Source organism: Gymnodraco acuticeps, unplaced genomic scaffold, assembly GCF_902827175.1.
Source record: "Gymnodraco acuticeps unplaced genomic scaffold, fGymAcu1.1, whole genome shotgun sequence".
Taxonomy (NCBI): domain Eukaryota; kingdom Metazoa; phylum Chordata; class Actinopteri; order Perciformes; family Bathydraconidae; genus Gymnodraco; species Gymnodraco acuticeps.
This window is the reverse complement of record NW_022992351.1, coordinates 1,724,043-1,744,451: the sequence shown is the minus strand read 5'-3', so window position 1 is coordinate 1,744,451 and position 20,409 is coordinate 1,724,043. Positions and strand designations below refer to the sequence as shown.

Sequence of the window (20,409 nt, the reverse complement as noted above, 5' to 3'; positions counted from 1 at the left end):
GCTGCCATCCCCACGTTACATCCAGGAACAGGACAAATATGGAAATAGAATTCATTACTAAAACATATCAGTGTTAACCTTTTGTGAAGTGCACTATTTGGACACTATATGCTTTGTTGTGGGAGTCATACCCTCATCAAACAGGTCTCTAGAGAGCACAGCCATTTATATCTGCACTGCAGTGGTTCCCTGTGACGGTTTTATAGCTGTGATCTCAAACGTTGCTTTGCTGAAATATTCATGCTTCTTTGCATTCTGATTGTGTGCCTGAATACCAACACAAGTGTAATTGCTTGTGTAATTGCAAGAAAATTATAGGTTTGGTAGGGACATTAAATAAAAAGTTGTTTTCAGCTGCTGATGATGTAGGGAAAATACGTTACACATAAATAAATTTTCAGGATTTACTTGAATGTTTTATTTATGAGAAAATTATACAGCACTACCAGAGCAACGTAATCATGCAGTGCCGCTCGAGGTAAAAACTATGACGAAAAGTGTCACACTGTCTGTGCAAGTTACAAGACAGACAATTCATCTCAGCACCTGTCAGAGCCGATAAGAGAGAATTCAGCAGTCATGAAAGCAATTTCAAGTGACCCTCTGAACCACATGTTACCCATTGTGTCAATGCTGGTGATGATGTGTCAGTCCTAACATCAAATCTGGTGTTGAGTTGTCAGTCATGACAACATATCATTGTTCTCTTGAATACTGTCAAAAATATAATTCTCGTTTGTATTCAGATAGTTTGGTGGGAAAATTACATGTTATCCCGTCAACTAACCAAAACCCACCCAGTAAGGTGGACAAATTATTGTGTTTATTTTCATTACAAACAGACAGTTGTGTGGCTCCTCCAGTCACATACATCACCATCTTATATTGGGACAGCAGAGGCAGATGCTGGCTGTATAATTACTTCCTAAAAAGATCAGAATCTTGACAATGACCATTTCTACTGGTCAATGGGGTGGAAAGACACCATGAGGAGCATGTGAGGATGATGCCAAAGACATGGATAAGTGAAACTGCTGCACACATGTCCACTTTATACCAAACAAGATGTAACAATGTGTTTTTGATGCTTTCTTTAAATAAAACTGCAGTTGGGATCAAATATTTATTTTAAATAGGTTCAGGGATGGACTTAAGTCACGCACCTTTATCCTTGTGACGTTGCCTATATGTGTATTTCTGATGGTGGTACGTGCGTGTTAGTGGGGAGGCAGCAGCTCTCAGGAGCATCATGACCATCAGTGTGTATTCTACGTAGGCACAACGTGATAAGACCTGATAGTGATACTCCACCTACGCTCTGGTTGCTGATTGGCGTTACGCAGGTATCCAGTTATTATTTATTAGCAGAGAGCGTGGACGTCTCATTTATGCTGGCCTGATCTCACTGCAGGATCTATCCTTCTTCACTTCTCTGCACCGGGCGCACGCAGACTCTTTTACCAAACTATCTGCTTGACAGAAAACAGGTAAAGAAAAAACTTTTAAATGCTTAAAGTAAAAATGTGAACATATTTATTCTATTCATTTTATTTTAGACCATTGTATTTTTCTTCCATTAAGAGGTTTATTTAATGGTTTAATGTGACTTTTGGGAGAGAGAATGCATGATATTATTGTTGTCTCTTTGTGTCTGTTATCGCTGGATAAATACGAGAGAATCAAAACAATAATGTATTAACAACATCTGTTGATGTTCAAAACTGTTTTTTTGCGCAGGAGGTGCTGAAAAAATGAAGGGAGGTGTGCTGCTGGTGACTCTGTTCCTCATCATGAAACTTCGATACAGCCATTCCAGATGCGAGGAGCCCGGAACGCGCAGATCAGAAGTAGGTTTCCGGGCGCGCAGTGACAAAGCTGATTTGCACGTCCTATTTTAAACATAAACTGATTGTTTATTTGTTTTGCTTTCCATAATTGCAGAAGCCCACAGTCTTGGACAACCTCAAGCGGAACATTCTGAAGAGGTATAGCGATTTGGATTATGACAGCTTTGTAGGTCTGATGGGCAGAAGAGATGCCGGTAAGTCTTCCACTGATTTCATTCTAAAATGTGTAGAAGAAGTAATTCGTGTTAATAATACTTCATTAAATACAAATACAAAAATGCGATAAACTGTTGTAAATGCTGTCCCTTACTTAAATCTGGTGATTTACAAATAGTATTTTGATCTAGATTTTATTTCCTCAAAGTGTTCTTCTATTTTACAATACTGCTCTTTGTCTTTTCGTCTCGGTTTCATTTAATTATTATCAGATGATAGCGCTGTACCTGCACCACAAAAAAGTAAGATATTTATGATTTAGTACTGATGTGAAGTGTTCATAAAACACAAAAGTGACTGGTTACTATTCTTCCTTTTTTAGGGGAAATGAATGACATTTTTGTGGGTCTTATGGGAAGGAGAAACTCAGAGCCTGGTAAGTGTGGCATTTCACAAAACGTCACATTTTCACAACAGCCCTGTTGGCTTTTATAAGCATTCAGATTCAATGTGTTCTCTGTATTCATCATGCAGACAATATATCTTGATATATATTGCAATGTCTGCTCTCACAGATAATGGTCCCTTGAGAAGAGAGTATCCAGAGAGGAGAGGCATTTTTCTCAACAAGTGCAGGCTGAGGTGAGTGCCTCTAGTTTATTTTTCATTCAGTATTTAACATCTTTACTAAAGAAAAAGTTAAAGCCTAAAAGGTTCTTGAAATATATGGAGTTGAAACTTTGAGTACATATAAGCACTCAAATCACTCTTTTATATTTTCTCTGTATGCTTTTCTTTTGAGTATATCTCATTGGCATTATCAATGAAATGTATGAAATCATTTATTGTACATATTTAAATAGTATGTGCGTGGGATTAATACTCAGATGTAAATACAATACAATGTGTTTTGTTGCAGGTTTCTTCAGGGGCTGTAAAACTTCATTCAGAAGCAACTCTCATCTGGCATCGATGACAGAAGATCACAGAAAACACAACAAATTAACTAAATGTCTGATGGAAATGAATAAATGGTGTGATTCAGACTGTTAACCTGCCAGCTTGGCTTATGAGAGTGAATATAAACTAAACGGATTGTATTTGTTTCATCTGAAGACAACACATGATTATAGTGACAGCCGATACATTATATTTATGTTCTTGTTCTTGCTTAACATGTTCAAAATAAACCAATCTTTTTTATAAATCATCTATTCATTTAAAACATTGGTGCATTTTCCTGAAGCTGTTTATGAGTGTTTTTTTTAAATCTGGACAGGCTCTACTGCATACAGCTATGTTCACACCTGATACAATTGTAATTGTTGGGTTACATAAAATAACTTGACAAAAGGGCTTCATTGTTGTTTTATATAATATCCTTTTTATCAAAAGCCACCTTGTATTAACAAACAAGGGGGTTTGAAGTTTCCTCTTCTACATCAGAGCATCTCATATCATTCAAAGGAAAAAAGTAAGTACAGTTTTAACAGGTGGGGCTTTTCAAACTCAAAGTAAACACTGTATCACTGCTGGCTGTGGATTTAGAGTCTGCTTTAACAATGTAGCCCTAGAGAGAAATTGACTCACAAGAAAAATGCAGACACAAAGGCAAACAGAATACATGTTGTAATCTGGATTTAATTTGAAATTAAACATTTTAATCAGATATGTACAGAGAACATCAGATATAACACAATAAAAGCAAATACAATGTAAAGAAAAGTAGCACACTGCCATTTGTCGCTGCTGTCCATTTAAAAAACAAAATTAAAAAAACATTTAAAATATATATTAAAAAAATGCGTTGCTGTATTATTGACTATTAGGTAAAATAATATTCTATGCGCCTCTTCTTGTATTACTTTCAACACATATTTAAGACTTTGTGACATCATAAGTTAATTAACTAAAATGACTATTTAAAGCGCAATAAACCCAAAAGTTTATCTTGGTTAAACAGTCAACGCATAGGAGCTGCAACTAAATCATATTCAAATATTAAGCACTCTCACTGTGAGGGCTCACAGTGTCATACTGACTGGAAAAACACTGCGATTGGATCAAGGAAGAGCGGTCAGAAGAAAACATTGGCCAACATACTGTGCAGGGAAATCATCCCCGGCTCGAACACAGAATCAGCCCTGAGTGACTCCAGTCCGGTTCTCTGTGACGCCAGAGTTTAAATCGTCTTTCCTAAGTTTCTCTGGCTCAGTCTCTGATTTAGTTTTGTTTCCACCGAGCGAGGAGGCTGAAGTTGTGTGAGCCCTTCCATCTGTCACCTCCTGAACCGCTTTAAGTCCTGCCGTCACGACTGTCTGTGAGAGTGGGCCGGGGGTCAGACCCTGGCGTACGGAGGGCCGGTAGCGCGGCCGGTAGCCGAACGCTCTCAGGTGATAGGTGTAATACTCCAGAGTGTACATCAGCTCTGCTTCTACATAATGGAAAGACACTGCCAGGTCAGAGCAGCACTGCGGACCCTGAGGAAGAAAAAAAAAACCAGACCATTTAGAGATACATTTAACACATGAAATTAAGACCCATCAAAAATGTTTCATTTTAGCATCAATAAATGTGATGACGTAAAAAATGTGATGCAATTTTTCATTTAGAGTGGTATTCCCTGACAGATTTCACATGTTTCCCTTTAAAATGTATGCACAAGATAAATGTCTAGCTGCACAAGGTGTCTGTACAGTGAAAAGACCTTACGGTAATGATTTCAATAAACTTCTAATAAATAAAAAGACATGTCATTCAAGGGATACATAGGAACATGTTATATGCAAACAGATGAGCAAATACGGTCTCTATTTAATTGCAGAGTTCTAACTGACAATGCTGTTGGCATTATGAGCCTAACAATTGCCTAAATTGTTGTGATTACGAGTAACAAGTCAATGTAAAAATAGATAAAATGCCCATGTTCATTTTGATTTAAGCTATTACCCAGTGCAACAGTTTGATTCATTTATGTGTTTTTAACAGCTTTTGTCAAACAGACGTATGTTGCACAGAAATATAACCTATTAAGTTTGGTTTCGAAAGATAAAATACTTGTTTGTAGGAACGAGTCTTTGTGTTAGTCGTTTTGAGTCTGTTTTTATAATGAGACATGCTGACAGTTTTGAAACGACATTTGTTCAGTCTGATAAAAACATAATTACTTTAATATTAAAATTGATTTGTTTTCTTTTTCCCTTTCAAACCGAGGATAATACAGCTCAATACGCTGTAAGTGTGTGACAGTGTCAGTAATGAACCTGTCTCATTGGAATTGCAAAGTACAATAAATGAGTTGCATTATCTGCCACAAATTGACCAATTTCCTCTTTGTTGACAGGACATTGTCTCTGCTGCAATCATCTACTTTAAAATGAACTAATCTCTATTTCAATTCACTCGTTCTATGACGGGGTCAGGTGCGGCATTCAAATGTGCAAAATAATCCCAAAATAATTTATTTAGTTATTGTCCCTGTGATGATTACCTACATGTTGCTTAATTCATCAAGAGCAAACAAACAGTATACTGAACACATAGAGAATAGACCCCTACATTTCAAAATGTAAGGACACTCTTCTTACTTTAAGTGCATATTTAAACTAATGATATTAAAGGATTTTCAACTAATAGGTTCACTCCCCCAATAGCTTGTCTTCCTAACCTGACTTGCCCTTTAATAAGGCTAATCCACTCCACAGGATGTCTGTCTAATCAAAAAGCTATCAGACAACCCCCTTCTGCTTCAATGGTGACATTTGAGGCACATTTAGACAGCTAACAAAGAACATAGAAGCCATAAATATGGGGAGAGAGTGTAATATGACATGTAGCAAAAGCTCCTGAGGAAAATCAAACTATGTTTTTTTGGGTTATATGGTATGCTTCTTAACCCTCAGTCAACTGGATGTGCTCTTCTAAAGCATTTCGAGCACAAATACATTATTTGCTTTTACGATGTCTACCATCTCATACTGTAATAACATTTTGTAGCACTAACTGACACATAAAACATAAGTGAAGGGACTTGCCTCAACAATCGGGTAGTAACAATAGCTCCAGTACCAGAAGCTCTTTGAGAATTTGCCAGTTAGATGGTGCTCTGGCACAAACGGGTGGAAAGTTTCTCGATGTAGAGTGTCTCTGGAGTCCCCTGCCTGAACGCCCATCTTCTCCAAGCACTGCCCCAGCGCCAAGTCCTCTACAGGGGTGGTGTGTGTGCAAACCTTGGTCCGAAAGCCTTCCACAAATCTCTTGAGGGCCTCTTTGCTCAGCACGTAGCCAGCCCCTCCGCTCATGTAACCTTGCTTTGTGTAAGGCTTGAAGCGTTTGCCGAAGTAGATGGGCTCTTCAGGGGTGTGGTTCGACAGGATCCAGCGCAGGTTGTCCACCACAACGAAGGTGTCATCGTCTGCCTTTAAGAACCAATCTGCTTCACTCGCATGGTGCTCGTAGACATAATGAAAAGCTCGAATGGTCTTCCAGTAGAGCTGGTCACGGCCCTCCTTAGTGCCCAGGCCCACAGTGGGGAAGTCTGGGTCCTCCACAGAGCTCATGAACACCACCACGTTGCAGTGGCGACTCCAGGTGGCCCTCACATGGCGGGCCCGGCTCTGCAGGTTGTACGGCCCTGTCATCACCCAACAAAGAACGCGTACCTTCTGGTACAACACATCTGCCAGTCGGCTGTCTTCATCTAGAAGGACACACATCAAACTGTATAACTGGCGGGCAGTGGACTAAATGTATCTGTAGTTCCATCAGGAATGGCCCAATGCCATGGCACATGAGCATGGCAGATCCATATCCAATCAGTTTACTCCACATTCCTTCTGTGTGGTGTGCTATAATGCTTTCTTTTTTTTACTTCACCACCACCATAATCACAAAAGCATCTTACTTAATATTGTTATATTTGGTCAAATCTAGCTATGATGGGTAAGATATACAGCGTTTTGATTTAGGATCAATTAGCTTTATTTGTCAACCCATACTAGATGGTTTGATCTTTAGAGGATCAGCGTGAAAGAAAGTAAAGCACCTGCATGGTGAGGTTGGAGCAGGTTGATGAGAGCAGCTCCTTCCTTCCTCCAGCTGGTTGGGCTCTCCGACACCGCTGTGGCTCTTTCCTGGGCCTCTGTCAGCACCGGGTAACTCCTCTCAAACCACACCTGGCGTAGGAAAAAGTAGATGCTGCAGGCCCCCACCAGGAAGCCCAGGGAGAAGGCCAATCTGGAGCTGGAGCCCTTCATGGTGAGACTGCTCAAAGCACAGTGATGTCCCAGTTATACCATGCCTACACGGGAACAAAACGCACAGTTTGATGGACTGACATACCTGCTATGTGTCTCTTGAAGTACCTTTAATATTATTGTGCAAATCATTGTGTCTCAAAAGGCAAACAACTCTGAGTGAATGGTTAATAAAGGAAAACATGGGGTTTGAGAACACACTGTTATGGGTTGCACTTTTCATATCCAGACTACAAACCATTTCAAGCATTGCCCCCTGGAGCCTAATCTCCCCATCCTTTATTAACAGGGAACTGTTGTCTTAAAAATCCTGCATGTTATTGCAATACATTTGGACAGGAACCACAAACAACTGTTTTACAAAGCTGTAAAGTATGTGCACAGAAACTGACTGTGTAAACATGTATAACTTGTGTTCCCAACCTAAATTATTTGTACCTTAATGTAGGCTAAATCAGAAAGTGTGCCCCAATAAAAATGGTGGTATCATATTGATTGACCCAGAAATAAAGAGGCGTCAACGTTTTTGCTATTAACCTTATCACTACATTTCTCTCCATCTTCAAGTCAGATTTGTTTTTAAATCTTACATTTAACCCTGCTTTAATACAACACGTTCAGTTTGTCGTGAGAACGTTAGAGAAGTATTTGTGGACATGTACTTTACACTTGACTTGACACAGTGTCAGTGGGTCACTGCTACATTTCATTGTGTTGCCTCAATGATGTGGTTAAAGACCCCAAAGGCAGATTTTAACAGTTAACATGACGACTGTTGTTTTTGATAAACACGTACTTTCCACCTTCAATGCTTCCTTCCATTATCCTGACCATGAATAAAATAGGCGACAATCCAGCAGGTCTAATCGAGGCTTACATCCGTTTACACCAAACACATTCTGCTGCGACAGCGAATTAAGGCCATGTGGAAGTCAGACCCATAACTATGAATCTGCGGAAATGTTATTCACACTAGTAGCTGTGTGTATATTTCCACTCAGCAAAAATGTGTTTATGTTTGTGCTATTTACCTTTGAAGGGGCATCAGCCTTTGTGAGCACGATATGCTTGCAAACCCTCAAGCCTTTAGCAGCGGCATATTTCCTGTTTCTTAAAAACGCAGCAGCCTGATACACTTGTCAGTCATGTCGTCACACGTTAGTCACATTCATCCGGTGAAATGCTTTTGATTGAAGTCGTCGCTGTTTTCCTAAAACAAAGAAAATGATTTGTAGGGTGCAAGGCTCACAGTAGATTTACATTCTTCAGCATCAATGGCTAAAGCTCTGAAAATGCGGCCTCTCATTGGCTGGCTGTCGGTGACGTAATGAGGAAGCCGCCTTTCACATCCTGCAATGCATTAAAGGTGGGGTAGGTACGTTTGAGAAACCGGCTCGAGATACACTTTTTGTTATATTCCATGGAATGTTCTTAACATCCCGATAGCAATGAATGCATTTAAGTGCTTTGACAAAAAATCCATAAAAAAATGTCATCTGTGGAAGCCGTAGTACTGTAAAAAGCACGACCAATCATTTTAGCCGGACTAGCTAAATTAACTGGATGGCCTACCTGGCCTATCTATGCACACATTTATATCGTGCCCTCATTGGTCATGTGCGCGTTCGTGTGTGTTGGAGGAGGGGCTCTGTAAGGAAGTTGCAGATTTTCTCCGGTTGTGTATTTTCAAATTCTAGCGCACTCGAGCTGGTTTCTCCGAAATTACCTACCCCACCTTTAACTGTAATAAAGTAGTTTGATTTATAGGCTACTACATGTAGGCCTATTTATAATGTTTTAATAAGTAACTGGAATATGCTGTGACATAAGCGAAAAAGGAAAGAGGGCATTTTTGTAATCATGACCACTAGGTGTCACACTAACAAAGCCTATACAATCATCTAGAATGACATATCTCCACAGCTACAGATGTAATCACATCATAAAGTTAATTAAATTAAAGATTAAACAATGTGATTAAAGAATGTGTCAACCACACATTCTTGCAAGCATATCGTGACAGTTGACAGTGTACTGATGTATGCAATGAGTCTGGAACATTAAGACAATCAGTAGAGTCAATGCAAAATTAAATCAAGACAGTCATACAAAAAAAGGTTAAATATTGATTGAGTCTATTACAAGACATGAGCTGGAAAATAAAAAACGTTATTGATAAAAAGATGACCACTAATATTGATGTCACCACTAATGCATTGTATTTCTATTTGCTGTGGATTTATGGTAATTCTTAAATGAACATTGAACAGAAATTCTAAATATCACTTCCAGACATGCTTTAATTAACAAACTTGAATAACAATTGGTGTCTGATTTGTTTTACACGAAACTTTACACTTAAATTACCTATTTAAATATTGATGTTACATACGAATTCTTGCCTATTACAAATACAGAGTAAATGTGTTTAAAAATGTTGAATTTGAAAATTAACTACGACAAGATGTATCATTTAAATATAAAAAAGCACTTTATGTGAATCTGCTCTCAAGGTTTTACGTTTCCCCATTACTTTTTGAGTTGCACTAATTGGGCCTCCATAGCTTTCAAACTAACTGAGAACCAGGACGCATGTTGGCATGTGATGCTGCTTCAGGATTAGGCTACGCACAAACAGGTTTCACACTGCAGTGCTAGAGTCTATGATAGCCAGGGCCGGACTGGGACAATAAATCAGGCCGGGAATTATACACCCAGCCAGGCCACTACCAGTTTTCTTTTGAGGTGGACCTCAATTCCTCTAGGGGGGGTCCGGGGGGGCCTACTATTTGATTGGGGAACAAAAGGCTTCACTTGTGGCCGGTTCAAACTTGAAAAACTTGGAATCTTTATGTATGTAAAGTCAAGTTCTCAATGGTTCGCTTTGTGGTGACGCTGATGTTGACTTGTGCGCGCTTTCTAAAGGAGTGGCTCCAATCGAAGCAGCGACCAAAGTCCACAACTCATACAAAAACAGGCCTGTCCGGACACACAGGAATAATCGCTGACACAGTTTGTCACATTTTAACACCGGTGTTCAGGAAGGATTTATCCTACAGAAACGACAACAGTAAGAAGTATGTTAATTTATATTCTTCATGTTCTTTTGTCTACTTGGATGTAAACAATACATGTTGGGCCTGCTTATCATATTGCATTGAGATACGGTTTTTATTGCCTGTTTCCTAATGTTCTTGAAAATTGTGTTTTAGAATAATATATTTTAAATTATACATTTAAGTGTGGGGTTGAATGAATGTATACAGAAAGTTAGACAAGGACTTTAAGATCTAGTTAGACACGTTATTTTTCTTGTTAGGCTAAAGTATTTACCATGTTCACAGGCAGACACATGAGCTTGGTGAACAAAGTAATACATAACACAACCATGAATTCAGTTGTGTAGTTACCAATCTGTTTTGAAAAATATTCTTAATGAACACGACAAACAAACCCTGTGAGATATTGTATTCTGGAGAACTAATAAGCGTTGCTCTGTAGATGTTTGCTGCAGGCTTCAGTTCCGTATACTAGATTATATTTTAGTTTTTTAGTAACTAATAAAATAAAACCTTATTCAGACTTCCGCTTCTAATCAGTCAAAACCGTAAAACACATGTCTCATGTGATCATAAAGATAGGCTACAATTTATACAGTTTTATGGTTATACTTCATTTTGTATTTTTTTCTTTTTTGTGTGCTCTCTGTAGCAAACCAACAAACCATTGCATTGAGAGGAAATTATGTTTTGCATGGGTGCATCCTGTGCAGACATGACAATTACACCTGTATCAGCAAGTTCACTTTTGTTGTTACAACAAAGCAATTATAAAACCACGTTCCTTTTCAAATGGCATCCCAGCATGTTTTTCATTTGTGAAGTATTTCATGTGATCGCCAACTGTGATGTCAAATGGAGGTTTCAGCTCAATTTAATCCAGACCCAGTGGCCTAACTTTGATAATACTTTTATCATGACAATTGTTGACATAATGAACAACTGTGAAGCATAGTGAAACAGCAAAGCAGTCAGAATGTCTAGCCAGTGGTGATAAGTAACTAAGTACATTTTTGAGGTACTTCTACTCCACTACAATTCAGAGGTCAATATTTTACGTTTACATTTATGTAGTATATTTAGTTACTTTGCAGATATAAATAAATGATAAACAATATGATCTACACTTAAGAAATACTTTAGATACACCTGGATTACATTCACATGCTACCCCACAGTAATTGAAGTTAGTTCCAGCTCAACCAGCTTGACAAACATATGAATACATCAATAATTATAATCAAAACATATTATATATATTATTCTGAAATGGGCTGATCTGCATAATGAGTATGTTTGCTTTTGGTACCTTAAGTATATTTAGATGTGAATACTTTTGTACTTTTACCTGAGTAAAATTTTGAAAACATGACTTTTACTTGTAACAGAGTATTCTTACACTTTGGTATTTTTACTTGTACTTAAGTACAAGATCTGAGTACTTGTGCTCCCACCTGTGCTGCTAGCTATCAGACCATGCCCAATCTTTAAGAGCAGCAATATGGCAACAGTCACTTCAGAAACACACTCTAAAATAACTGGCGAGGGTAAAGCCTCAAAAAACACCCTTTGTTTGAAAAACAAGGTTGAAGCACTGAGCCTAACAGGCAAATACTGTGATTCAAAGAACCTTCTGCACATCTGTTAGGATACAACCTTGCACCATGACGTAAATCAACAGAACATTGAAGAGTGAAATCTCCTCCGAGAGTGTCGGTCTCTACAATTTGACTCTCTGGTGCTGTCCTCTGACCAAATTTGCTGTGAGACTGTTCCTCACCCAGACAATAGATCATCTTCTTGATAATAGCTTGGAGCGCTCCATTTTGCGAGAGAGTGCACCTTGCCCCTCGAGGAGGATGTGCGTCCACATTCAAAGATGTCAACACACTTTGTTTCCTCTCAGTTTCAGCCTCACTACTGCCTGGAGCTGCCTTCTTTAGTTCCATAGTTGCCTCCACAGTAGATCAATCGTCAGCATAACGTTTTAGTGTACTGGGAAAGCTGAGCTTTTTCAAGACAATGACATAAGTCAGCCGAGCGAGGGTTAGTGTCTGTTTCGTAGTTAAGTATTGTAAGTGTTTTCCTTATCTAGCTTATTTTTTGAATTTGTCAAATGATAAAACCAGGATTTGATCACAGCAGCACAGCAACTTGCTGCCTGCTGGTTAACATGTAGTATTCACGAAACCAGAATTCAATTACTATGTCATTGTGATTGTGTCATCTGAAAAGAGAATAACGATATGTATAGCAGAACAACTATATTCAAATTCAGCTATTTTATAACACAGTTTAAGTGCTAGCAATAAACACGAGGGAACTGAGCAGAGGTTAAACTGAAAAGAGGACCGAGCGGAAGAGATGTTGCTGTTTAGTGCTGAATAGGTATTTTACTGTGAACAGAAGCGCACACACCAGTTTGGTCATAGGAACAGTTTGACCTCAGTGAAATTTCCTTTCTGTGGCTTTACTTTCCTGTGAAAAGTAGAGGAGCTCTTTAGTGTAAATGTGGTTACAAGTTTAAGTTCCGTTTACAGTTTTAGACATGACAACAGAAATGAAGTTAACTCATAATTTCAAATGTTATAGTCTAGTGGTGTTTACAGTAAGGTCTAATATTGTACAACACAATCCAGCTAGTTTTAAACAAGCCCGTAGCCTCAGCAAGTTTAATGATTTTATATACATTTGCGGCCAGCTTTTAAAGCCTGAAAATTGAGGCTCCTGTCAAATAAAAAAACAATAGACATGTATTCCAGTGTAAAACACAGGACATCCGTCTCTTAACTGCCGCTTTTGTTTTCCTTACCCTGTGTGGCCTACATTTGTAATTTTTGGCATTTTCTTTAATCTTCCATCTAGATGCGTGCCACCTTTAAGAAGTGTCTGGTGCTGATTTTGCTCGTTGGACTCCTGCTAGCCCTGTTTCATGCTTGGAGCCCTGGGACCGGCTCAGCAGTTGACATACGGCCAAGACAGGGGGGTCTTCTGAAGAAACTAATCGAAGAGAAAACTCGAGACACCATTGGTGACTATCATGACATTGCCTACAATATAAAGGAAGATGTGGCAGGGTGAGTTATTAGTCAGCATGTGTTCATTCTCCTGTTGAAATCTCCTTTTTTCCTAACATCTAACTTCCCTTGTTTTTACAGTAATGTGGCTCAGAATACATGTATGTGTCTGGCCGATAAAGAGAGCTTTCACCTGCCGTTTTCCAATCTGCTGTTCCCAAGCGTTAGGGCCCACAAGTTTGATGAGGCATTCTTAGCATCCCATCCTGACCCCGAGGGTGTGAAGCATCTCAGGGCTAAGGAGTACAGCAGGTTCCAAAAGAGGTAAACTGTCCATGATAACACCTACTGTCGGACTGCCAGTGAACACATCCTTGTGTACTCCTATTACTTTACATGTTAGACAGCTATAGTGTATACATTTTTCTATTAAAAAGATGAAAACGACTTACTTTTTCAAGATAAGGATAGCCCAATTGACCCACAAGGTGTAATCATTAGGTTTTTACAAAAATATGTGAGGATCATGAATGCGTCAGCTTTCAATTAGATTTCCAAATTTCAGATAGCTGGGTAGATCATGCTACATTCACATGAAATAAGGCGTTGCAACGCTTACCGGTTGTATGTGAGTATCACTGGTTTATCTTGTCTTTCTACATTTTTCTAGCACTAACAAAAGGGTAATGCGACGCCCTTACTCTCCAATATTGCAAAACTCACCTCTGAAAGGCCACTGGATTTCAGCACTTCAACGTATGTGTCACGATCTGTCTGTGTTGTGTTTTGTCTTGTCTAGATCTGTCTTTGGTTTTCTGTCTGCGTTGTGTCTTGTCTAGATCTGTCTTTGGTTTTCTGTCTGCGTTGTGTTTTGTCTTGTTTAGATCTGTCTGTGGTTCCCTGTCGTTAGTTTCCCTGGTGTGTCTAATTTACCCGATTTTGTTCACCTGGTGTCCCTGTGATTTCTCCTCCCTCCTCACCTCTGTCTTGTTTGTATGATTAGTCTTGTGTGTATTTAAGTTCTGGTTTTTCTGTTCGTCTTTGTCGGTTCGTCTTGTGTAATGACTTGGTCTGCGGTGAGTGTTCTGTTCTGTCTCTGTTAATTGTCTAGCCTTGAAATAAAGGAGTTATTTTTGTCACTTAATCTGCATTTGGGTCCTGCTTCCTACACACACCGTAACAGTATGAGATTTTGATGTAGTACATCCAAACAAATAGAATAATGTTCCAAACATGGTTTCTCTTTGTGCAAAGTGTGGTCAAATTAAGTATGTGATTACTGGCATACATTAGGTACCTCCCGTTCCAGCAATTCCAACCTCCTCAAACCCCCCAGGACCAAGCTCCGTACTATGGGACACCGGGCCTTCTGCTCGGCTGCTCCCAGTCTGTGGAATGCTCTCCCCGACAACATGAGAGCACCACAGACCGTGGATGCCTTTTTTTAAAAAGGCCTAAAAACCCATATATTCAATAGAGCCTTTTCCTAGACCTTTTATTTATTTATTCTTTTAATTGTTTGTTTTTACTGCTTTTTTTTACTATTCATTCTACCGTGTTGTGTGCTGTTTTATATTGTTCCATGCTCACTGCTTGTAGCACTTCGGGATTTGACTTCAAATATGTAGTGTGTTACAAATGAAACTTATTATTATTATTATTATTATTAGGTGACCCAAAGTAAATAAATAGGACTGGACTTTTTTTGACAGTTTGACAGTGTTGAAGCAATGCAGGTACTTCTCTAATATGTTCTGTTTGTACAGGTCCTACACTCCCGCAGATGTTCTTATTGTAGCTGAAGCCAACAGTCCTCTCCAGTATCCTACACAGGGCGTGGAGGTGCGCCCCCTCAAAACCATCATTATTCCTGGTAACAGCATTATCCAGATTGACACTGCACATGATATCATAGTTTGAACATTATGTTGTTTCCTTTCATTTTGGTGCTTTTATTTATTATTTAAGTGTTTGAGTTAAACGCTTCACCATCATCCCGTCTGATATCCCCTGTAGTTATTGTTTTTTTGTTTTCCTTAGGTCTGGGTCTTAAAGAAGAAAAAGGATCAAACCATAGGGTAATTGCTTCATTTATTTTTTCACCATGGCTAATATAGCATCGGTTTTTGGTCTAAATGTTAAAAAAATTGTGTTTATTCTATTCCCCAAAACCATGCAATTGGTGTAACAGGTATATTTGACAGCTACACTGGGGGTTTTTGATGTCGCTGCTACAGTGGACGAGGTCTCTGTTGAAGGAGATGGAGAAAAGCACATGATGCTGTCTAGTTCTCATCTCCCTGCTCTGAACAGGCAGCTGCAGTTCGTCACATACACAAACACTGTTTTCCATCCCAAGACAGCAGATACAGGTAAATTACAGTGTAAAAAATAAAAATGTAATCTTTAGTTATTCAACCTTTTTTCCTACTGCTCAGTGGTAATATTTCTATAAATATAAATATGCTCTGCTTTATCTCTTTGTCATTTATTTGTTCTGCAGTTCATTTTGCCACTGATGGTCACCAGTCATTTTTCACAGTTAAAGTTGGACATGGAACTATACCTACACTTTACAACACTGGATATGAAAAAGGTTTGTTAGCAGTTATATTATTAACAATTTGATTAGAAGCACAATGTATAAAAGGCACTTCAGAGTGTTATTTTTAAACTTTTTTTCTTGTTTCTACTCAGAATACAATATTAGTGCTCTCGTAACCATCGCCACCAAGACCTTTCTACGCTATGACAAACTAAAAGAGCTTATTGACAGCATACGCAAATATTATCCCACCGTCACCATAGTGATAGCAGATGATAATGAACACCCTCAGCCAGTGACCGGGCCTCACATTGACCATTACATCATGCCATTTGGAAAGGTAGAGAATGGTTGCTATGTGTCTACGAATGATCATTGTGATTAATCAGCAGAGCAGGGTTAATAGGCTGATCGGACTTCATTTACTGTGTACAGGGCTGGTTTGCGGGCAGAAACCTTGCAGTGTCTCAAGTGACCACCAAGTATGTGCTCTGGGTGGATGACGACTTCTTCTTCACCACAAACACCAAGCTGGAGCAGATGGTGGACATCTTAGAAAAGACCACTCTGGATCTGGTGAGACATTAGAATGTGTATGACACATTTATCAAAGTTATTCAGCCCTGACACCTTATCTCACTTCATCCTGTCTGCACAGAATTGTTCACAACTCTGCATAGACGAGCTCTTACATCACAACACTTAGTCATAAGAATAGCAGGCATTACATGCTTGGTTTATAGAGAAGAAACAATAGTCGTCGTACCAATAAGTCTATTAACATAAAAATAAAAACAGACTATTTTGAAAATCAAATCATCTTTAGGGGAAAATTCTGATTATAGTCTGACAAGTAAGGATATTTCCTAATTCCCTCCGTTTAATAAGATAAGATAGTACTTTATTGATCCCAATTTGGCAAATGTTTGCGTTGCAGCAGCATAAAAAGACATGGCATTGTACAATACAAATTAGAAAGTATTATATATATATATATATATACATCAATATATGACAGATGGAATATTAAATATTGAACAGATTATATAAATGTTTTATTCCAAGAGAAACTATGGAGCAGTGAGTTCTCTGCCAGATAATATCTTAATAATGTAAAATAACTTTAGACCTTGTATCAAGTTTTTTTATAATCTTATTGTGCATGTTTGACCTTATTGTGTCTATCTATACATTCTTATTTAACGTTTTGATAAATTATCTCAACATTTTTGTATGACTAGGTGGCTGGATCAGTTAGGGAGGCGACAGGCTACACTGCTACATTCCGTCACACCATTTCAGTGGAAGAGGGCGGAGAGGAGGGCGACTGTTTACATATCAGAAAAGGCTACCACCATGTCATAGAAGGATTTCCCAACTGTGTGGTAGCAGATGCCGTCATCAACTTCTTCATGGGGAGGACAGACAAGGTGCAGCAGGTGGGCTTTAACCCCCGCCTGGCACGGCAAGCTCATCTAGGTGAGTCTATCAGTAACGTTCTCTATCAAATGTATTAACATAGCAGTTTATTTGGCTATTTTCGCTATGCAGTACAACACTGTTAAGTTACTTCAGAATGCAACAATGTTAAAGAAACAAAAGGATTTTGAAAACAACATTTTCTTTTGGCACTGCAGAGTTTTTCATCGACGGCCTGGGCTCCCTCCACATTGGCTCGTGTAGTGACATCATTGTCAACCACGCATCAAAGATCCAGCTACCCTGGACTAAAACAGAATCACAAAAGACCTATGATAAATTCCGCTATTCACCTTCCAGTAATGACCATAACATTCATCAGGAAGTCTTCTACTTCAAGAACAGGTTCAAATGTGAGACCAGTAAATAAACCATATTGTTGGTCTTTTTGCTGCTATAATGTGAGTTCATCCTTTATTCTCACGTAAAGACTGCCGAAAATTACATTTGTATACTGAAGAACTTGCTGTTTAACGGATTGTGTGGACAGATTATGTTCTGTGAACAGATTGCGACTCATGGTACAGACAGAGAAGTTCTAACAGACATACAACTCCATATATAGAGTGAACCTCAACTATTAATGCACTGAAAGTATCATGTTGTTTTTTTGTGTTTTTTGCCATAGTTACTTTGACTTGCAGTGGTTCTTTACTATAAGACACCCACCCACAGCCCTATCTGATAAGCTTGCATTCTGTAATTACCTTAACTGTTTAATAAGTGGTTATGGTTTCCTTGTATGGTTATTTGGTCCTTCATCATAGATGATAGATCTAAATAATCTGTGGCCACATTCATGAATTCAAGTGATCCATAATAATTGATGTATTGGCTTCTTTTTAACCAGTATGTTCAAGGTTAATTTGCACTAAAATCAATTGGAGTAAGTGTAAGGTGCACAATCTTATCTGTAACTAGAACACAGACTTTTGAATGGATATCTAATTTATTTAGCTGATCATAATTGTTATCCGGTTGTCTTACCCCCCTTGAATCTCCGCTCTAGAGTTAACTCGATGCTGTTGAATGTATTTGATTTAAAACAAAATCTGTAGTACTTGCTGGAAAATGTCAATAATGTATTAATTTTTTTGTAGTGTCACAGTAACAGATCATTTATTTGTGCATTTTGCTCTGTAAGTGGGAAAAAAGACAGATGTAAAGACAGTAGTTGGCTTGCTTCTCTGAAAGGTAACACCCATTAAACCAAAAATAATGTTTCTACTGCCCAGTTTGTTAATTGCAACTCTACAAATGTAGTCAATATGGGCACTTGCTGAACAACCTATAAAGTACAAATACTCATACTAAATGAGCTCTTAAAGTCCTTATTTCCAAAGCACAAAACAGCAACCATAACAGAAAATATGGACTATGTAATTCAATAGAAGCCATGGGCAACAATTCTCTCTTCAGAGTCTTTTAGAGAAGTAAGGTTCCACCATATATTTCCCAAAGACAGATGTTTAATGGTGTGATTTATGTTTACAACAATATTTGCGGTTGATGCTTTAGAAAAAGCCTTCGACTGAAATGCTTCAGCGATGAGTCTTGATTAATGTAAATCTCTACCTGCATTTTTTGCTTTAATTGTTTGCATCATTGTTTCCTTTTCAGCTAATTTATATTGTTCGGTTTAACAACCACGTGTGATCTGTACTTGTGTTTGACTCCAACAAGAATTAAAAAAACAAGTCAATAAACGTTTTTGTTAATTAGGTGACAGCTTACTATGTCTCTAGCAACCCTCCAGTATAAAGTATAAAGAACATGCTGAGACATCAGCTGTCATTACAATGTTTCACCACAAGATGGAAACAAAAGATCGCAGGAAAGATCCCAATAAGCTGAAAACCCCTCTGCTTTGTCAAGAGGAACATAACATTATTATCATTGTTATAATTAGGAGTGACAGTTGCAGAGGTAATAGGTGTAATGATTGTATAATTGTATGACTATGACCACTCTTGGTTTATGGTACATTCAATTGCTTTCTGTTTCTGTAGAAATTGCATTAATTAGAAATACCAGATATTACTTTTAGTTTGATCCTTTTGTACATTTGACACAGTTTTTTTTTATTGTATTTATTTTTGTGTTTGTTTATTTTTTGTCTTTAGGTATGTCTAGGTCAACTAACCTTTCCATAACACATGCTTTACATGTTACCTGTAAGCACTTTATCAAAGGTAAATCAAAGCTTTGTCATCAAATCTCTGAACTTCCCCGAGGAGTTCATATGGCAACTGTGTGTGTGTGTGTGTGTAAAATCTGGCTTAGTAAACATTTGGCCAGAGCCTTGTGTACCATGTTTTAATTGAAGTGGACTACTTCCTGCCAATTAGTGAAACACTCCTTGAGCTTTAAAGGAAAACCCAAAGGGTACACTGTCTAGAGGCCTCTTTGAAATATGCACTGGAAAAAATTAATAACTTGGCTATCCAACATCAAGCAAAGAAATAATTAGTTTTTTTCCTTTTTCAACCTGGTTTTGAACTCGTACTACGTATAGTTTTATCAGGTCAAGGTAATGGGATTGTGATGATGAGCAGTGGGGGAAAAACCTCTAACTGTCGGGGCAGCAGAGGGCAGCACAGTGGTGAGGTAAGGTATCACTTTCTATTCATCTAATGACATTTACATCCCCGGGTAAAACATCTAATTACAGAATGTTTTGTCATACTTTGTTATATATTGTACACATTTTCATTTCGCAGTAGATGCACCGGATCCATACATTTCATATCAAGGAATAACAGGTTTGTATTAATATATAGCATGGCTTGCATTTTAAATAAACCAGAATTCTGCAGGACTGATGACCTGTGGCCTGTTTCCCAAGCTTACACCTGCCATGGCAAAAAGAAAAGTCTCCTGTGAATCCTGTATTTTCTAGTTTTTATTATTTCTCAGTGCAGATACACAGGTCTCACCAAATACAAAGATGGCTCTCTTTCTCTTTTCAAAATCTGACAGCAGCATGCTTCAAATTCCAAACTACCTATACCCTTTAATTGTATTTGCCCTTAGTAGCTATGGTATCCAAGT

At 38.3% G+C, this 20,409-nt stretch overlaps 3 protein-coding genes across 7 annotated transcripts; 2 read left to right on the top strand and 1 right to left on the bottom strand.

Moving 5' to 3' along the window:
- Window positions 1-1,279: 1,279 nt before the first annotated feature.
- Window positions 1,280-3,356, top strand: tac3a (tachykinin precursor 3a). Of its 2 annotated transcripts, XM_034209153.1 has the most exons (7): window positions 1,280-1,487; window positions 1,738-1,847; window positions 1,942-2,041; window positions 2,276-2,305; window positions 2,386-2,439; window positions 2,579-2,645; window positions 2,923-3,356. In XM_034209153.1, exons 2-7 carry the CDS (start codon window positions 1,752-1,754, stop codon window positions 2,939-2,941), a joined length of 366 nt encoding a protein of 121 aa, XP_034065044.1. In that variant the 5' UTR covers window positions 1,280-1,487; window positions 1,738-1,751; the 3' UTR covers window positions 2,942-3,356. The 2 variants fall into 2 exon arrangements, with proteins under 2 accessions (XP_034065044.1, XP_034065045.1); XM_034209154.1 differs by lacking the exon at window positions 2,276-2,305.
- Window positions 3,357-3,624: 268 nt separating this feature from the next.
- c1galt1a (core 1 synthase, glycoprotein-N-acetylgalactosamine 3-beta-galactosyltransferase, 1a) lies at window positions 3,625-14,219 on the bottom strand. 2 transcript variants are annotated; one of them, XM_034209152.1, is made up of 5 exons: window positions 14,058-14,219; window positions 8,290-8,468; window positions 7,048-7,302; window positions 6,038-6,702; window positions 3,625-4,483 (listed from the first exon to the last, which is right to left on the bottom strand). In XM_034209152.1, exons 3-5 carry the CDS (start codon window positions 7,256-7,258, stop codon window positions 4,142-4,144), a joined length of 1,218 nt encoding a protein of 405 aa, XP_034065043.1. In that variant the 5' UTR covers window positions 7,259-7,302; window positions 8,290-8,468; window positions 14,058-14,219; the 3' UTR covers window positions 3,625-4,141. The 2 variants fall into 2 exon arrangements, with proteins under 2 accessions (XP_034065043.1, XP_034065042.1); XM_034209151.1 differs by lacking the exon at window positions 14,058-14,219 and adding an exon at window positions 13,787-13,935.
- On the top strand, window positions 9,926-19,076 carry b4galnt1a (beta-1,4-N-acetyl-galactosaminyl transferase 1a). 3 transcript variants are annotated; one of them, XM_034209148.1, is made up of 11 exons: window positions 9,926-10,328; window positions 13,183-13,394; window positions 13,476-13,658; window positions 15,101-15,207; window positions 15,375-15,412; window positions 15,526-15,706; window positions 15,838-15,930; window positions 16,032-16,219; window positions 16,315-16,455; window positions 17,121-17,358; window positions 17,517-19,076. In XM_034209148.1, the coding sequence occupies exons 2-11, from the start codon at window positions 13,183-13,185 to the stop codon at window positions 17,726-17,728; spliced, it is 1,593 nt and encodes a 530-aa protein (XP_034065039.1). In that variant the 5' UTR covers window positions 9,926-10,328; the 3' UTR covers window positions 17,729-19,076. The 3 variants fall into 3 exon arrangements, with proteins under 3 accessions (XP_034065039.1, XP_034065040.1, XP_034065038.1); XM_034209147.1 differs by having other exon boundaries at window positions 9,929-10,335; XM_034209149.1 differs by lacking the exon at window positions 13,476-13,658 and having other exon boundaries at window positions 9,928-10,335.
- Window positions 19,077-20,409: the final 1,333 nt, after the last annotated feature.